Below are 16,599 nucleotides of genomic sequence, written 5' to 3'. Positions count from 1 at the left end.
TCCCCAAAACCTCAACATTTTTTAAAAGTTTTTTGGTAATTTCCTATAGTTTTGGAAAGATTCTAAAAAATCGTAGTTGCTTAGCCAATGTAGAAATTTCCAATTCTCAAGGTATCAAAACAGAAATTTAAAAAAAACCACGGGCTGTAAAAGAGTACCTGTGGTCAATTAATATTTATTTATTTAATTAATATTTATTTATTTAATTAATATTTATTTATTTATTCAATTAATATTTATATATTTAATTAATATTTATTTATTTAATTAATATTTATTTATTTATTTAATTAAAATTTATTTATTTAATTAATATTTATTTATTTAATTAATTGTTTTTATTTAATTAATATTTATTTATTTATTTAATTAATATTTATTTATTTAATTAATATTTATTTATTTATTCAATTAATATTTATATATTTAATTAATATTTATTTATTTAATTAATATTTATTTATTTATTTAATTAATATTTATTTATTTAAATAATATTTATTTATTTAATTAATATTTATTATTATATATTATTAATTAAATAAATAAATATTAATTAGAAAAATAAATATTAATTAAATAAATAAATATTAATTAAATAAATAAATAAATATTAATTAAATAAATAAATATTATTTACATAAATAAATATTAATTAAATAAATAAATATTAATTAAATAAATAAATAAATATTAATTAAATAAATAAATATTAATTAAATAATTAAATAAATATTAATTAAATAAATAAATATTATTTACATAAATAATTATTAATTAAATAAATAAATAAATATTAATTAAATAAATAAATATTAATTAAATAAATATTAATTAAATAAATAAATATTATTTACATAAATAAATATTAATTAAATAAATAAATAAATATTAATTAAATAAATAAATATTAATTAAATAAATAAATATTAATTAAATAAAGAAATATTAATCAAATAAATAAATAAATATTAATTAAATAATATTAATTAAATAAATAAATATTAATTAAATAAATAAATAAATATTAATTAAATAAATAAATATTAATTAAATAAATAAATATTAATTAAATAAAGAAATATTAATCAAATAAATAAATGAATATTAATTAAATAAATAAATATTAATTAAATAAATAAATAAATGTTATTAAATGTGTTATTCAGTCAATCGGAAGAAAAACTAGATAAAAACAAACTATTCAGCTAAAATTCATCGAAAAAAGAGGAAATTTTCGGTTTTCTCAGAAAATCAGTGGAAACAGAATGAGAAACATAAAATATGCACTTTTTTATTTTTTAAATTACTATTCTCTATCACAAAACATTTTTTTTCGACTTTTATTCGCTTAAATAATGAGAAAAGCGCTTTTAGCCAGAGCTGATATTGACGAATTGTCGTCAAATAAAATGCGCGTACGCAAAGTACGCAATAGTGTACAAAACTTATTCGCGTTGAATATTCAGTCAGCCAAATGGGACTACTGTAGAAATTTCTTCAGCCACGTTAGCTTTGTCTCCCCGTGGTCGCGCGCGCAACTTCTAGATGATATTTATTTAAAAAGTTGAAAATTTTCAGCATTATGAATCAAGGAAAATAAAAAAATTAGTTTGAAAAGCATGACAATTGACAATTGTCATGCTTTTCAAACTAATTTTTTTATTTTCCTTGATTCATAATGCTGAAAATTTTCAACTTTTTTAATAATTATCATCTAGAAGTTGCAGCTCTTCAACCTCAAGATGAATCATATCAAAGTGGAGGCAGACGACGACGTTGTGTACATTGGGTCGAGTAAGAGCTCTTTAAAGAGCGGAAAAGCTTCTATGAAAGTCGAACCAACGGATGCTTCGATTCATGATTCGCTCATTAGGCCTATCTCGGCTCCTGGTACAATCAGTTCGGAGAATGCGAATGTTAATGTGAAATCGGAACGTGAGGCGTCGAAATCCAATCCAAATATTCCACGATCTGAGAATCTACTCGATACAAAATTGGATCGCCAAGAACTTGCGTCCTTCCCTCGGAATATTCAACAATCTGAAAATCTGCAATCAGCGCAAACTTTCCCAGCTGTGAATCGAGGAAGGAAACGCCAAATCACTCACGAAAATGCCGATAATGCGAATCCGGCAAAGCGGCCAGACTTGGCAATTCTTTAAGTGTCCAAATTGGAATTACAAACTTAAATTTCAGATGGCGAGTCACTTCATGATGCTGAACATCAGGGACAAACATGTGGTGCAGCGAGCGACGAGAATTCTTCGTTTCTTGGGGTGAATATTTGGTTTAAAAATGAAATAATTACAACATTTATTTTAGGATAAAAGAGTTTATCTTCTCGGATCCAATCGCTCAAAGCGTCGCAAATGAAAGTCGATCGGCCGTCGCGTTCACCGTTTCCCCAAAGGATTCCGCAAAAATTTTGGAAAAAAATCAACGACGAGAACTGGATTGATGTTTTCGATTGCAAGAAAATAAAGGAGCGCAAACAAGAGTTCTTCTGGTACAAGCTGGATCCTCTTGATTTGGCCAAAGCAGTGGCAATGGCTTCACAGTAATTGATTTTTCTCATCTAAATTATAAAATCATTGCTATTTTTCAGAATGAACGACAGAGGAGTCATCCCGTATCCAACACCAACGCTCAATGATGCCCTCAATGACCATGCTGCTTTGATCCGCGCACTGAACGATTCATCGATCAAAAAGTTGTTCAAAGAGGTCAGATTTTTTTGTACCATGAGAAAACGATTCAGCACAATCCGCAATAATCCAATTTCAGTCAAGCGAGAGCCCACCAATTTCTAGTTCAACATCAGAAATTCAAGAAAATAATTTTTAAATTCATTTGTCAAATATCCCATTTTAATTTAAAACCATGTATTATAATATTTCTTTAAACCCCAACCATTGCAAATATGTGTAATTTTTAAAATCTATTCGCTGGTTTGATTGCTTATTGCACCCACTTTTTTATTAAATATGAAAATTCTATTGGTAAAATAAATTTTAACTCTTAAATTTTCCTGTTTTATAAAATTTTCCTGTTTTATTTCCCTTTGTTCTACTTTCAATGCTGTATATCTGACTTTCTGCGGTGTTTAGGTAGATGATTGCTCTTGAATTGACAGGCCGTATCGGAGAGTCTTAAAAGTTTTCATCTGCTAAACCGGTTTGTAGTATGTAAATAGTCCGACAGATCCAAGCTACTGAAATTTTGTTTAACGTGATGTAATTCACATTATTATTATTGAAATTTTAAAAAAACACTATTTTTCTTTGGGTCTGCTAGACTACAAACTACAAAACATATCTAGCAGATAAATTGTCTCATATCGCTCATAGAAGACCCACTACAGTTTAATATTGAACCCTTTCTTCGGCAAAATTGGTCATTCCGGTTGAACACCATATTTAAAATTATTTTTTGAATATCCCGCTGTTTTCCCCTGTCTAGTCTGCATTTGAGCGCCACGGTGTTTGCACAATGTGTCTTCTCCTCTTTCGCGCGCTTGTTTTGAATTGCAATCGCCGTTGGCAGAATTGTTTGTTTTCTCGCTGTTTTGTCGCCTCCGCCTAATTGATTATTCATTCCTTCATACTAATATTATCTTATTATAGTAATTTCAATGTTAATTCCAATATACTCTCAGAAATCAAAAGGTTTTTTAGTTGAAAACGTTCCAAACACGTTATTATCGATTTCTCTCTATTTAGCATCTTCTCTGCACCGCAAAAATCTATTTTAAAAAATTTCTGTCGATATTAATTTTGATAAAACATGTTATTTATTTTCTTTGACCTTCCTTCCTTCTTTTTTCCGCTGCGTATGATTAATTTATTCATTTTCAGTGAAAATGGACGACACAGAGGGTAACTCCTCGATGGATTCCATTCGAAATGGTCAATCAAGTCCACTTCCACAGGTCACTCCACGCTTACCACAAATCCCGATGATGATGCGTGAGACACCACTTTCCACAAAACGTGAGCGCCAAGCAATTACTCCACGTTTCCGTCGTCCAGCTCCGAAAATGATAAAAACTATGCCACCAACAAGAAGCATTTGGTCTGTTCGGAAGGAGTCGGTCCCACTTTTGGTCACTCCGCAGGGTATGTCGAGTTGATTATTTTAAACATTAATTATTTTTGATAAACCCAACACATCTCAAGCATTTTTTCAGGACCAAAACCACTGGAATCGCCAAAGTACGATCATACAAATGCTCAATCATTCTTTGAACAAGTATTTCAAATCGATGAAATCATTGGAAGAGGCTCGTTCGGAGAAGTATTCGCAGCCAGATGCCGTGAGGATTCCCAATTGTATGCTGTCAAAGTATCGTTAGCTCCGATCCGGCAACATTCAATTTCCAAGTACCGAGAAGCTGAGAGCCATATGATCATTCCACCGCATAAGAATCTTGTCAAGTTCTACAGAGCCTGGGAGGAAACTGGTCGATTGTATATTCAAACAGAACTTTGCGATCAAAGTCTTTTGAAATATTGTACAGAGAAACATGCACTACCGGAGGACGAAATTTGGAATATTTTCGTAGATTTGCTCCAAGCTGTTCATCATTTGCACTCGAACGACATGATTCATGATGATATTAAACCGGAAAACATTTTTCTTACAAAGGACATGATATGCAAACTCGGAGATTTTGGTTTGGTTATTAACCTTAAAAATGTAAGTTCATACTTTTTAATATTCTGATTTTATTCAATCGATTTTCAGCCAAATGATGTGAAATCAGCGGAAGAAGGTGACTCGAAATATCTTGCTCCAGAAGTTTTGAACGGCCGTCCCACGAAATCATCAGACATTTTCAGTCTAGGAATGACAATTCTTGAGGCTACTACTGATCTTGACGTTCCATCAAATGGAGATTCGTGGCATCAAATCAGAAATGGACAGATTCCTGATAGATTCTTCGCTGGAATTTCTACAGATCTTCGCAGTTTAATTGCCTTGATGCTTGACTCTGATCCGAGGATTCGTCCAACAAGTCGAGATTTGCTTGATCATCCGGTAATCAAGAAGAAGCTCATGAAGCGTGGAACCTATGTAAAATGCATTTCAATTGTAAGTTATAGTTTTGTGAATGAGGGATTTTGACAATCACTGGTTTCAGCTTAACGGCTTTTTCTACGCCTTCAGTGCTGTTCTTGTCTGGGTAATGGCTTTCTTCTCGGTGCTCTTTCATCCTATTGTTCGCTTCCATGCTGCAATTAAAGACCGGCAATCGGAAATTTGTGCGCAATTTGTCAATGTAATAAGTTTTTTTACCCAAAATTTTATCAACTCGAATTTTTCAGAATCAGCAGCACACTCCCATCCAAACTCCAGAGACTTCTAAAGTTTATTTGGAATCTCTTACTGGAGTGGCTGTTCGCCAAGCATCTCAAATTGTGTCTCCTTTCGATTTTTCCGATGATGAGAATCCACCAAACGCGCAACGCCGTTTGTTCACTGGTGCAGTGCCGTGTCGCTTGAACTTTGATAACGATCAAGATGACGATGAGGAACAGGCGACTTGCTCATCATCAAACTCTTCAGCTATTGAGCCCCAATTGGATGAACCGGAGAGTCCGCCGAGAATGAACGATGTTATTGATAAACTTGGAAAACGGTTGGTTTTGTTGTTAAATATTCAAAAAGTTTCTGGATTCTCTATTACCAACTGCTATTTTTCAGAGGAACTCCAAGATCAGCTCGTCGTAATCTCACTTTCAACCGTCATCGTCAAGTAGCCGCGTCAGTTGCACCGAAATCGTCGCTAAATCATTATAATCATCACACTGGATCTGGAGATGGATTTAGTAATAACTCTCTAATTCCAATTAGTGATCAAGAACGAACGGAAAAATATCTCCGAATGCGACTCACCGAGCAACAGTTAGATTGGGCAGATCAGAATAATGTGATCGACGAGGCTCCACCACCAATGTCTTGTCCGCCAAGAATCCGAAGAAGCATTCGTGATCTACCGAGAATGCCTGTTCTCAACTTTAACGTTCTCGACGAGCCATCGAATAAACCGACTGTTGATCATCATACGATTTTGGAGCAATCGGAATCGCCACGTAGAAGATTAAATAGAGGGGCTAAGCCTGTGCCTCGTAATAGAATGGTTAGTAGTTTTACGCTAAATGATTTTTATTAAATGTTTTTTTTCCAGATGTCATTTGGATCATCAGGCGACGAGGTTTAATAATGCACAAAAATCAGAAAAATTGTTGAATATTTATTTTTTGCATTTATTAGCATCTCGTACTTTTCTTACTTTTTCTCATCCCATCATCACTTCCCCTAGGTTTTATGCCTGTTTACAGTAGTCCTTCTCACTAGTTATTGATTGATTTCTTTTCCCCCTTGACGACCATCTCTTCACAAATGTGTCATTACTCGAATTTTATTTACTATTTCTTCTGGGTGCTTATTTTCTGGTATTTTTGTACGTCTTTTTGTAAAATCTTTCCCCCTCTCGACCATATCGCACTACCATTATCACACAGACACACAACTTGTCATTATGTCCTTCTTTTCTGAAATTGAAGATAAAACGTATTTTATCTGAACTACGTATATTTTTTTAATTTCTCCATTTCATACAGAATCCAAATTTATTCGAATTGAATAAAGTAGGTACCAACCGATTACACATATGTCTGGTGTAATATAAACTCGAGAGGGTCTTGAGAGAAAACCTGTTCTTGTAGTACTGGAGGTAGGACAGTACAAAAAAATTTCCCACAGCTTTTGATAGCCATTTTGATTTATTTCGATAGGAATATTAATTACTTCTTAAACTACACAAAAAAACAAAAAAAAAAACTATAGAAAACATCGTAAAACCTACTTCCTTTATCAAAAGTTTATATATTGTTTTAACTTTTACTTACAACAGAACAGCAATAATTTGACTATAAAAACCGTCATTAAAAAATCTCGTACCCTCAGAATTTAAAAAGAAATTACAAGTGCTTCTATATGCATTTTGAAAAAAAGACACCACCGCCTCGATAGCTCAGTTGGGAGAGCGCACGACTGAAGATCGTGAGGTCACCAGTTCGATCCTGGTTCGGGGCAACGTTTTTTGTGCATTTGTTTAATTTTTTTTTTGCAATTTGTTTCAAGTTCAAAATCTCACAGTTTGGCCTTCTGGGCGTCTGATCTGTCTTGATATGAATATGCAAATTGATGCATAGTCGTCCACCTTGATTCCTGTTCTCGAACTGTGACGCGCTTCATTTTTGACCTTTCTCATTATATTTTTGATATAAAGAACATCAATTTTGATATTTCCCTCATTTTTGCTAATTTTCCCACAGAATTGTGATGTTTGTACCTCATTTTCAAAATCTAGTTCTTAATCTATTTTTGAAATTTTTTGACTAGTAACACTTGCCAAACCAATGTTAATCCCAAATTATTCAAATTAACCGCCAGAAAATTGTTGAACCTGAACTGATCGGGGGTATAATCCGACTAGTATAACGGGGAAAGTTAGGCAATATATTTTTTAAAGTTTTCACAGTTTTTGAAAAATTATTTAAAAAACATAAAGTTTAACTTGAACTAAATTTCAACAAAAATTTCAAAAGTTCGATCTAGATTTGGATTGCCACTCATAGATATCGATTCTATCCCACTTTCTACAGCTGTAAAATTTTTTTTTAATTGGATTCAAGTGTAAAGTTAATTGGCAACAGAAAATTAGGCACTCAAAGTTAAAAGGTAAAGAAAGAAATATATCAGAATTTTTTCTCTCAAGATACCGAATTTGTTATTACCGATTTTCGGGGACTATCACATAGATTTCTATCTGAAATTCGTTTTGATGACTCTCGATACATTGTGTAGATCATTGAAACAATTTCTTTAAAATTTGATTTTTGATGTGTGGGTTCAAAAAGATATCTTGTGATTCATTTAGTGTTCTTTGTTGTTCTTTTCATCACAATTTAAGGGTTGAAGGTTACTGAAACTACAAAAACTGAACCACGAGTTCACGTGGACAAACTTTAAAATACTTTCATTTTAAAAAAAGCGAGGTTAGAAATATTCTTTAACTAGCAAATTGAATGAAAATACCGTATCAGTGATATTTTTCATATGACCGTACCTAATCAGCAAATGCTTCAAAATAATTTTTGTTTTTTAGGGAAATTCTTTAGATTCCACTTCCAATATTTCGTGCTTTCTTCTCAAAAATCCCTTCTCGATTTGAAATTTCAGAATAATTTGTGTAGTTCTATTTTTAAAAAGTTGTTCCTACTTGTATTTACTATTAAAGTAATGAAAATAACTTTATTCTAGTTCCTCGACCTTTATTTGCCAAGAAAACCACACACGAATCCCCTGATCAGTACGTAAAACTGAAGTTTGATGGCCCATGATAAGGTTGATAATACTAACCGGTTGATCACGAAAATATCAATCAAATGATCATTCTAGAGTGAAAACTCTCTTTTTGGACCGGGTGCGGTAAATTTTGTTTTTAAATTGTTTTTTTGCAGAACATTTGGAGAAATTGTAAACATGTCCGGCAAATTGAAATTAAGATTGAAAATAAGAGTTTCTTACGCTTTTTGATAAACTTTTGTGATTCTAGTGAGGTCTGTTCTAAAGTAAGTAATCTGGCCTCTTTTAAAGGTAGGTTTTTACAAATAGAGAGTTCATACAAGTTGCTTTTCAATTGGCAGGCATACACATCTCTCTAAAAACTTATCTAGAATGTACTCTACATTGATATTTTTTGGTGATCATTATCAAATGACAAAAACTGATGACGACTTTCAAAATATATTTGTTTGGGTTCAAGGCCAGCAGGAAGTTTTATAGTTATATCAATACGCTTTTTATCGTCTTTTAATTGTTATGTTTGATTTTAGAAATGCAATTATATACTTACATGAGTTCTTTCAGCAAAGAAATCTAGAGACTGAGCTACATTTAAAAAAAAAGTGATTTTAGGATTCAATGTAATTTAAAATTTTCTGAAATTCTATCTAGTGGAGACAACTTCTTGTAATTTGACAGTAGGTTGGCGTAATGGCACGCTGCAGGAGTTAGTCACCTAGAAGCACCTAAAACCTAGAAGGTAGATTTTTGTGCGCCTACGTTGTAGACTTTTTCTCAGTTAATTCAATTTTCATCGTTTATTCCAATTACCAAAGAACGAACACATGGTCTTCATATTTTTTGTTGGTTTGATTGTGACTTTTCTTTTATTTTTCAAAAAAAACCCATTTCGAAGGCATGTGGTGATAGGGTTCAAGGTGAAAAGTAATAGATGAGTGAGATCAATTTTCGAGATAAAAAGTACGTACTATGAGGCTTGGTCCGTTGTTGAGTTCTTTGGGCAAAAGTCTGGAAACTCTTGACAAGTGTTCCCAACAACCTGGCAGCATTACTGAAAATAAAATCTGGAAGTTGCCAAAAATTTGTCAGGTAGCTGCAACGGAGCACTATTTGGCAATTATTTTTCACTGAATGTTTTGCACAATGTCCAACAATTCCCACCCAAAACCAAAATTGAATGCAAATTGGCAACTTTTTGTACCTACCCACGTGTGCTGTTATTGTATTTTTCGCTTTGAAACCTTTTCTTTCTTGTCCACCAAAAAAAATTCCCTGGACAAAAAACTTCCACATAACATACAATAAAATCATATGTTGCCCCCTTTCGTTTCCCTTTTTTACAGTGAGAGAGAAACGGAAAAAAGAGCGATTTAGTGAAGGAAACGGAAATACCGGCTCCGCCCCCATGTTAAACTTTTTATGTTGTTGTTGAAACCATTTTTATTCACTTATTATGGAGCGAGAGTGTTCTGATGATTGTTTGTCGTTTTACTTTTTTTGTCTTTCTAATAGTAAAACTAAATGGTTAAAAGACGTGGCTTCTAGTATTCCACCTACATTAGTCAAACCTTTTTGTTTTAATCTCCAGTAAACGAGGCAAGTTCGTAAGTTTGTAAAAAATAAAAATAAAGTAAATGTATGATTTCCAAATTACAAAATGCCAATCTCTAAAATAACACAAAACTTTACCCTTTGATAATAGATTAATAAAAATTGTTAGAAAATATATAACAGAAGTCGGAAGCAATCGGGATATCAGTAGAAAAATTGAGATCTTGATTAGTTTCCTATGTTCGGTGATGTCTTAAACTCCCTCTTTCCAACCCAATTTTGTGTTATCATATCCGTTTTCGGTTGCTCATTATCCAGTTCCGCGACATGAGAGCGGGTCGACACGGAATGGGATGATACGCGAGAGCCTCCTCTGTACAAACATGTGCTTTTGCTCTGTTTTTGCTCAATTCCTTCTGATCGGTTTGTTCTCGTCTATGTGATGTTCAGATATTCGCATTTGCACTATAAGACAAGGTGTTTTACCAAAATTGCCGAGATTTATAACTTTAAATGTTTTTTGATGGTAACATCTGGAGCATGGTTTCTTTTGCTATAGTAATTATTAAATTTCATTAAATTTCATATCCGAAAACAAAAAATCCCAAATGTAGATTTATACTCTATAAGAACTCACTGTAGGTACTCCAGGCCTACTTTCAGGCACGTCTAAAATAAGGAAGTGATCTGTAAGTCAACGTAGAGAAAAATTACGTCAGTTTTATCGTCACTCCTGAAACACAAGATATTTTTATTGGAACCGCTATTGATTCTTGACAGTGCAACATTTTCCTAACGTTTTGGAAAATATTGAAATTTAAAGATGTATAAAATTATTATATGTCAGGTTAGCTTCCCTTGATCATAAGCCATAATGCTTCCGGGTGATCAAAATTTAACCTTTTCAGATTCATATTAAAACTAGACTTCACGTGATATTCTCGTTTTTTTTGTCAACCTCAAAAGTTGTCAGATGAGTACTTTGATAAGTGATTGTAATGCTAATTATTACAATAGTCTTGTTATAGATCAGCCCTTTTGTCTTTAGTACAGAAGTCTCAAAGTTTGTATTCAACAAGTTACATTTGTTGAATGAATATGGCAAGAGAACATAGAGTACTCTCACCTAAGACCATAACAAAACTGTGTTTATAAGCTTGATTTTTCCTTATATCTTTCCAAAGTAAATATTTTTAGATTTTTCAATTATCTTTCCATTTGCAAAATCAAACAGGTTCTATTATCGTTTCTTATCTAAACCTTGGTAGTTCATCAATCGTTCCATGCATCAATTTAATTTGATTTGACATAAAATGACCTCAAGAAGTTTTGAATTGATAAGCAACTTCCGACTATGATAAAAAGAGCTTTACAAGATTTTTCAAAAGCACTTCTAACGAGTTTTAATTGCAATTTTGTTCCTTTTCAAATTTTCTTACTTTCTCCCTACATTTGTTCTTTATCGTTAACCCATTTGTGCTTACCTCTCCTCAATCAAATATAATCATTCAGCCATCATGGGAATCGCCTCGAAGAAAAGCGTAAGTCGTTGGACATCATGGCTCACAAAAAACATGCTTCTCCTAATGACAATGGCTGGAATTGTGATGGGTGTGATCATTGGTGGAGTACTTCGAACAGCTGATCCATCACCAGATGTCATACGATATGTTGGTTTTCCTGGAGAACTATTTATGAATATGCTCAAGGCAATGGTTCTGCCACTTATTGCAGCCAGTATCGTATCTGGTATGTATTAGAATTGGGAAAAAGGATGCTCATAAATGAATGAACAGACTGATTGATTTTTATTGGTTGTAGATTTCATTTTTCTGAAACATTTTAATATGAAGTTTCTCACAAAATGTCTGAATATTTGAGGAATAGGCCACACATTAAATCAGCCCTTTTCCAAGAGAAATTTCAAAGTGGCCCACCTACTAATCAACTAATTTTCAGGACTCTCCCAATTAGACGGTAAAACCTCAGGACGCCTTGGTTCTCGTGCTGTTATGTATTATGCAATTACCACAACTCATGCGGTGATCCTTGGTATTATCGTTGTTTCAATCATTCAACCTGGTGATCCAACAATCAAACAAAAAATGGGTTATGATAAGGAGGGAGAAGCAGCAAATGTCTCAGCTGCACAGAAATTTTTGGACTTGTTCAGGTAGTCTGGTCGAGGAACGATTCATTCACTAGAGTTGAAATTTCAGAAATGCATTCCCGGAGAATATCATGAGAGCAACATTTTCTCAAGTGCAAACTAACTATATCAACCAGACTCATTCGAATGGAGCAACACATGAAGTACTTCATACAGGATATGTAGATGGAATGAATGTACTTGGTACGATCTAGATTGTCTACAGTAACCCAATACCATATTTTCAGGAATCATAGTCTTCTGCATTGTAATGGGGCTTGTAGTTTCTAGAATTGGAGAAGAAGCCAAAGCACTCGCAAATCTATTCCATGCTCTGGACGTGGTTATCACTCGAATGGTGATGCTTATCATGTGGTTGGGACCAATTGGTATTCCATCTCTCATCGCTCAAAAAATGTTGGAAGTTTCGGATTTATGGTTAACAGCGAGGATGTTAGGATTGTTCGTTTTTACTGTTATACTTGGATTGGCTATTCAGGTATGTATGGGATTTTTTTTCATTTTTCATGTTACTTATGTAGTAGCTTCCGTGATCCCTATGGATCCTTTTTTTCTTCCAGGCATTCATCACTCTCCCGCTCATCTATTTTATCGGTACTCGCCACAATCCATACACATTTTTGAAAGGATTAGGTCAAGCTATCATGACTGCATTGGGAACATCTTCAAGTGCCGCTTCACTTCCTGTTACATTCAGATGTTTAAACAAACTTGGAATTGATCCAAGAGTCACAAAGTTTGTACTTCCGGTTGGAGCAATGGTCAATATGGTTAGTGTAACATAGAAAACTAAATACCAGTTAATAATTCAGGATGGGACAGCTCTCTATGAAGCAACTGCATCAATTTTCATTGCACAAATGAACGGTCTAGAGTTATCAATTGGCCAAATTGTGACCGTATCCATAACGGCAACTTTAGCATCAATCGGAGCAGCTTCAATTCCTTCAGCTGGGCTTGTTACAATGCTCATTGTGCTTACAGCATTGGGACTTCCAGCCAACGATATCTCACTTATTTTAGCTGTTGACTGGTTCTTGTAAGTTCTTTTTTATCTTCTGATCACTGTTTTTATCGAAAGTTTTCAAAGAATGTTTCCGGGTACACCCAAGGTCATCCCTAATATTTTTGTGGTTTGAAGACAAATAAATACCGTTTCTTTCTATATCAAAATAATTGTTCAGGGACCGACTTCGTACATCTGTCAATGTGATCGGTGATGCATTGGGATGTGGATTCGTTCATCACATTTGTGCAGATCATCTGAATGCTGACGTTGCAGAAGCTGAGAAGAATCATGCTGTAGTAGAGGCTCATGTAGGATAATTAACTTGAAGAATTTTCATTTTATCATTAATTTTCAGGGAGTGAACTTCGATGAACTCGAAAAGGAATGTGAACAAGAAAATAATAATCAAAAACAAATTGAACAAGTTTGAACTGATCTTATGAGTAGAGATGTTTAGTTGAAGTTTATCATAATTTTTAATATTTTACACCTGTGATATTTTTCCCGTTTTCTGAGCAAATTGTATATTATTTGAGCTCAAACCATAAGCATTTTGTGTTATTCTCGAATTTGTTTCCCCGATGTTCCCAAATTCTCATTTTTCAACCATTATTCTCTCGAAAAGAATGTTTTCCGGTGGTTTTTAATATTTTTCTCTTCATCAAAGCTTTAATTTCAGTGTGCTTTTTACTTTTTTACCCGAAAATACCGATTTTAATGAATGTTTCTTATTAATTTTCTATTAAATTCAGCTTTCATGAAATTGGCAATAAACAAGCCATAAAATATAAAATTTGAACGAGGCGCCATTAACGTCTGTCCAATGGAGCATGGTTGCACACCAGCAAGTTGTCGTCACTGAATTGATTTCTCAATCATTTTTTTGCTGTGAAAATGTTTATTTTTATATATTTTTATCTGATTTTTAATTTTTATTAATAGCAGACTTTAAATTGAAATTATTGAAATATATTCCAGTGATGGAACCAACGTATTACGGCCAGGAAACGGAAAATACTCGACAACGATCGAACAGTAATGCTGGAGGAAGCCCCGATGAACAGAATCCACAATTTGGAATGCAAGCGCAATTGGGAAAGATGGTTTGTTTTTTTAAAATTAATTTAATTTAGAATATAAAACGAAAAAAAATAATTCAAAAAAGTTTCGGTTTCTTGAAAAGAACCTTGATTGCATTAAAGCATTTTTGATTTTCAAAAATTCAGATGTGGGAAGCTGGATCAAAACAGGTTCAAGACACATTTCAATCTTATGGTCGTATCGATTTGTTTCGCCCTTATTTCGATGTCGATCCAGCAGAGGTTTGAAGAAAAATTCACAATTAAGCTTTAAACATGTATTTATAGGTCCGAACTCGTCTTATTCGGTCATTTATCCCACGAAAACCATCGCAAATACAAGTTTCACCGGATTTATATGGCCCGACTATGCTCGTACTCACCATGGTGGCGCTATTGCTGTATAACATGAAAACCAGCGGGTTCGTGTTTATTTTTATCTGTTTTTAGTAAAAAATCAAAATTTCAAATAAAATAAAAATGATTTCAGAATTGTAATTCAAAATGGAACGTTAATGGGTACGGCAATGTTCACATGCTTTGGTAGCTGGATGCTCATTTCTGGAGCACTTTGGATTGCGTGCTTTTTGTTAGCTGCTGAGCAACCATTTTTAACGATATTGTCGAGCTTTGTAAGTTAAAAAAAATAAATAGAACACCAAGAATAATTGTTTTCAGGGCTATTCTCTAACTTCACAATGCCTCGTACTTCTGTTAACCTCGCTTTTTCACTCATCTCATGATCATTTATTCTTCTTCGTGCTCCTCGCCAGTTTCTGTGTACCTTCAGCGTTAAGAATGGTTAGCTTAAAATAAAACTGAAAAAATAAATAAAAATTTTGAAATTCAGGGCCTAATAGTGTGCAATCAGTCTCGTCTTCCCGCGAATCGACTTTTACTTATTGGAATCGCAATTGCAGCTCACTTATTGCTGATCATCTATCTCCATTTCGGTTTCCACGTAGTATTAGAAGGTAATAATATTTCTATTAGAAATTTGTGTCTTAAAAATGTAAAAATTCAGAACTCGACGAAATGGTTGGAGATGCCATCGTGGATGTGAATGCTATCAAAGAAACACTTCCAGTCGCATAATTATAGTTATTTTTTTATTTTTAGCCAACGAGATGTATACAAATTGTGATGATTTTCGCTCATTTAACACGGGATATTTAATGATTTTATATTTCTTGATTCTATGGTTGTATTATTTATTGTTTTTTAGTCCTTATTTATTAAAATCTTCTCCGAACATGTATTAAACTGTTTTTTTTGCTAATCTGAAAGGTTGAGAGCCTTGTTCTATATTAATTATATTTTAAGTTTTCAGATTTTCAAGACATTATTTACAGAGTTCCCATGTCAGTTATCAGCGAGCATCAGGTCCAACTCTCGAGCTTCGATCCCATTGAAAATTGTGTGAAATCTACGTGTCCAGGATGCAAATCAAATCGAAAATATTTCTGTTATGATTGTCGAACTCCTATGCCCGGAGTTTTTACGCCAACTGTAAAGCTTCCCTGTGCCGTCGACATCGTCAAGCATCCAATGGAGAAAAATAGTAAAAGCAGTGCTCTTCACTGTAAAATTGTGGCTCCTGATCAAACTCGAGTCTTTGATTATCCAAATGTTCATGATTATTCACAAGATTCTGAAGATGAACGGCAAGGAACTGCAATCATTTTTCCGAGTAAATCTGCAATTTCTGTTGAGGAATTTGTAAAAACAAGAGGACCGATCAAACGAATTGTTGTATTAGATTGCACGTGGTTTCAAGTTGGTGTTATGCAGAAGACACCTCAAATTCAAGGTATATACTAATTAAAATCTTAAATCGTAATAATAATAATCAGATTTTTAAGGACTCCAACACGTATCTCTTCAATCATACCGTACTGCATTCTGGCGGCCTCAACACAACGTTCCCGAAACGGGTCTCGCCACGATCGAAGCAATTTATTATTCGCTTAGAGAATATCAAGAATTGGGTCTCGGACGGAAATATAGTGGAGAATTCGATGATCTTCTTTATTGGTTTTTCCATACAAAACATTTTGTCGATGGGAAACAGGCTGATTATTTGAGGCGGAAAGATGAAGAGAGAAGCGAAGAAAAATAATATTAAATGCTTTTCTAAATTTATTTAAAAAATTTTTCAGTTTTTGTTTTTTCATTGTTGAATATTTGAATTTTGACTTGTTAGAAATCTCAGTTGTTGTTTGTTACTTTACACTCAATTCTTTCTCCTCTGCGATTTTCCTCGATTTGCATGACCGGTTTCCCAAATTTTTCCACACATGTGAAAGAATAAAAAAGAAAATGTTTCCCTTCCGTCGTATTTTTCTATTTTTAATCGTTTAATCCACTTGTTTTAAAAACAATCGAACATACTTTTGACGAGTCTTTCAGATTAT

At 33.3% G+C, this 16,599-nt stretch overlaps 6 protein-coding genes and 3 non-coding genes across 10 annotated transcripts; 8 read left to right on the top strand and 1 right to left on the bottom strand.

Moving 5' to 3' along the window:
• The first annotated feature begins 1,626 nt into the window (after nucleotides 1–1,626).
• Y53C12A.11 (PRE_C2HC domain-containing protein) lies at nucleotides 1,627–2,656 on the top strand. Its single transcript, NM_001393162.1, has 4 exons — nucleotides 1,627–2,153; nucleotides 2,200–2,279; nucleotides 2,326–2,560; nucleotides 2,610–2,656. The coding sequence occupies exons 1-3, from the start codon at nucleotides 1,746–1,748 to the stop codon at nucleotides 2,459–2,461; spliced, it is 624 nt and encodes a 207-aa protein (NP_001379509.1). The 5' UTR covers nucleotides 1,627–1,745; the 3' UTR covers nucleotides 2,462–2,560; nucleotides 2,610–2,656.
• On the top strand, nucleotides 2,321–3,027 carry Y53C12A.6 (uncharacterized protein; the record flags this gene model as incomplete). 2 transcript variants are annotated; one of them, NM_001267294.4, is made up of 3 exons in its annotated part: nucleotides 2,321–2,560; nucleotides 2,609–2,726; nucleotides 2,788–3,027. In NM_001267294.4, the coding sequence occupies 3 exons, from the start codon at nucleotides 2,550–2,552 to the stop codon at nucleotides 2,845–2,847; spliced, it is 189 nt and encodes a 62-aa protein (NP_001254223.1). The 2 variants fall into 2 exon arrangements, with proteins under 2 accessions (NP_001254223.1, NP_001254224.1); NM_001267295.3 differs by lacking the exon at nucleotides 2,321–2,560 and having other exon boundaries at nucleotides 2,610–2,726; nucleotides 2,788–2,847.
• Nucleotides 3,028–3,552: 525 nt separating this feature from the next.
• Nucleotides 3,553–3,573, top strand: 21ur-12807. The gene has a single exon (NR_051551.1).
• A 284-nt stretch (nucleotides 3,574–3,857) lies between these two features.
• wee-1.3 (Membrane-associated tyrosine- and threonine-specific cdc2-inhibitory kinase wee-1.3) lies at nucleotides 3,858–6,588 on the top strand. Its single transcript, NM_063694.7, has 7 exons — nucleotides 3,858–4,118; nucleotides 4,190–4,698; nucleotides 4,747–5,094; nucleotides 5,144–5,281; nucleotides 5,328–5,641; nucleotides 5,707–6,142; nucleotides 6,191–6,588. Exons 1-7 carry the CDS (start codon nucleotides 3,863–3,865, stop codon nucleotides 6,221–6,223), a joined length of 2,034 nt encoding a protein of 677 aa, NP_496095.1. The 5' UTR covers nucleotides 3,858–3,862; the 3' UTR covers nucleotides 6,224–6,588.
• A 440-nt stretch (nucleotides 6,589–7,028) lies between these two features.
• Nucleotides 7,029–7,101, top strand: Y53C12A.t1. The gene has a single exon. It is a non-coding gene; the product is annotated as a tRNA-Phe (tRNA).
• On the bottom strand, nucleotides 7,029–7,102 carry Y53C12A.12. Its single transcript, NR_051550.1, has one exon. It is a non-coding gene; the product is annotated as an Unclassified non-coding RNA Y53C12A.12 (non-coding RNA).
• A 4,337-nt stretch (nucleotides 7,103–11,439) lies between these two features.
• Nucleotides 11,440–13,844, top strand: glt-5 (Amino acid transporter). Its single transcript, NM_063693.5, has 8 exons — nucleotides 11,440–11,676; nucleotides 11,887–12,100; nucleotides 12,147–12,280; nucleotides 12,325–12,575; nucleotides 12,658–12,867; nucleotides 12,910–13,136; nucleotides 13,282–13,414; nucleotides 13,462–13,844. Exons 1-8 carry the CDS (start codon nucleotides 11,445–11,447, stop codon nucleotides 13,534–13,536), a joined length of 1,476 nt encoding a protein of 491 aa, NP_496094.1. The 5' UTR covers nucleotides 11,440–11,444; the 3' UTR covers nucleotides 13,537–13,844.
• Nucleotides 13,845–14,084: 240 nt separating this feature from the next.
• On the top strand, nucleotides 14,085–15,441 carry Y53C12A.3 (Protein YIPF). Its single transcript, NM_063692.5, has 7 exons — nucleotides 14,085–14,209; nucleotides 14,333–14,428; nucleotides 14,474–14,607; nucleotides 14,676–14,817; nucleotides 14,864–14,986; nucleotides 15,036–15,159; nucleotides 15,210–15,441. The coding sequence occupies exons 1-7, from the start codon at nucleotides 14,087–14,089 to the stop codon at nucleotides 15,278–15,280; spliced, it is 813 nt and encodes a 270-aa protein (NP_496093.2). The 5' UTR covers nucleotides 14,085–14,086; the 3' UTR covers nucleotides 15,281–15,441.
• A 37-nt stretch (nucleotides 15,442–15,478) lies between these two features.
• Y53C12A.10 (tRNA-uridine aminocarboxypropyltransferase 1) lies at nucleotides 15,479–16,513 on the top strand. Its single transcript, NM_001267293.3, has 2 exons — nucleotides 15,479–15,995; nucleotides 16,048–16,513. The coding sequence occupies exons 1-2, from the start codon at nucleotides 15,545–15,547 to the stop codon at nucleotides 16,302–16,304; spliced, it is 708 nt and encodes a 235-aa protein (NP_001254222.1). The 5' UTR covers nucleotides 15,479–15,544; the 3' UTR covers nucleotides 16,305–16,513.
• The last annotated feature ends 86 nt before the right edge of the window (nucleotides 16,514–16,599 follow it).

This window comes from Caenorhabditis elegans, chromosome II (genome assembly GCF_000002985.6).
Source record: "Caenorhabditis elegans chromosome II".
NCBI lineage: Eukaryota > Metazoa > Nematoda > Chromadorea > Rhabditida > Rhabditidae > Caenorhabditis > Caenorhabditis elegans.
The sequence above is the reverse complement of the archived record's forward strand: the minus strand, read 5'-3'. Positions and strand labels throughout refer to the sequence as shown.

Coding starts and splice junctions, on each gene's coding strand:
- Y53C12A.11 (NM_001393162.1), top strand. CDS start 1,746: ATGAATCATATCAAAGTGGAGGCAGACGACGACGTTGTGTACATTGGG. Junction 2,154..2,199: donor CGGCAAAGCGGCCAGACTTG/GCAATTCTTTAA, acceptor CTTAAATTTCAG/ATGGCGAGTCACTTCATGAT. Junction 2,280..2,325: donor AGAATTCTTCGTTTCTTGGG/GTGAATATTTGG, acceptor CATTTATTTTAG/GATAAAAGAGTTTATCTTCT.
- Y53C12A.3 (NM_063692.5), top strand. CDS start 14,087: ATGGAACCAACGTATTACGGCCAGGAAACGGAAAATACTCGACAACGA. Junction 14,210..14,332: donor AAGCGCAATTGGGAAAGATG/GTTTGTTTTTTT, acceptor TCAAAAATTCAG/ATGTGGGAAGCTGGATCAAA. Junction 14,608..14,675: donor TATAACATGAAAACCAGCGG/GTTCGTGTTTAT, acceptor AAATGATTTCAG/AATTGTAATTCAAAATGGAA.
- Y53C12A.10 (NM_001267293.3), top strand. CDS start 15,545: ATGTCAGTTATCAGCGAGCATCAGGTCCAACTCTCGAGCTTCGATCCC. Junction 15,996..16,047: donor GAAGACACCTCAAATTCAAG/GTATATACTAAT, acceptor CAGATTTTTAAG/GACTCCAACACGTATCTCTT.
- wee-1.3 (NM_063694.7), top strand. CDS start 3,863: ATGGACGACACAGAGGGTAACTCCTCGATGGATTCCATTCGAAATGGT. Junction 5,282..5,327: donor TTTGTGCGCAATTTGTCAAT/GTAATAAGTTTT, acceptor CGAATTTTTCAG/AATCAGCAGCACACTCCCAT. Junction 5,642..5,706: donor ATTGATAAACTTGGAAAACG/GTTGGTTTTGTT, acceptor GCTATTTTTCAG/AGGAACTCCAAGATCAGCTC.
- glt-5 (NM_063693.5), top strand. CDS start 11,445: ATGGGAATCGCCTCGAAGAAAAGCGTAAGTCGTTGGACATCATGGCTC. Junction 12,101..12,146: donor AAATTTTTGGACTTGTTCAG/GTAGTCTGGTCG, acceptor TTGAAATTTCAG/AAATGCATTCCCGGAGAATA. Junction 13,415..13,461: donor ATGCTGTAGTAGAGGCTCAT/GTAGGATAATTA, acceptor ATTAATTTTCAG/GGAGTGAACTTCGATGAACT.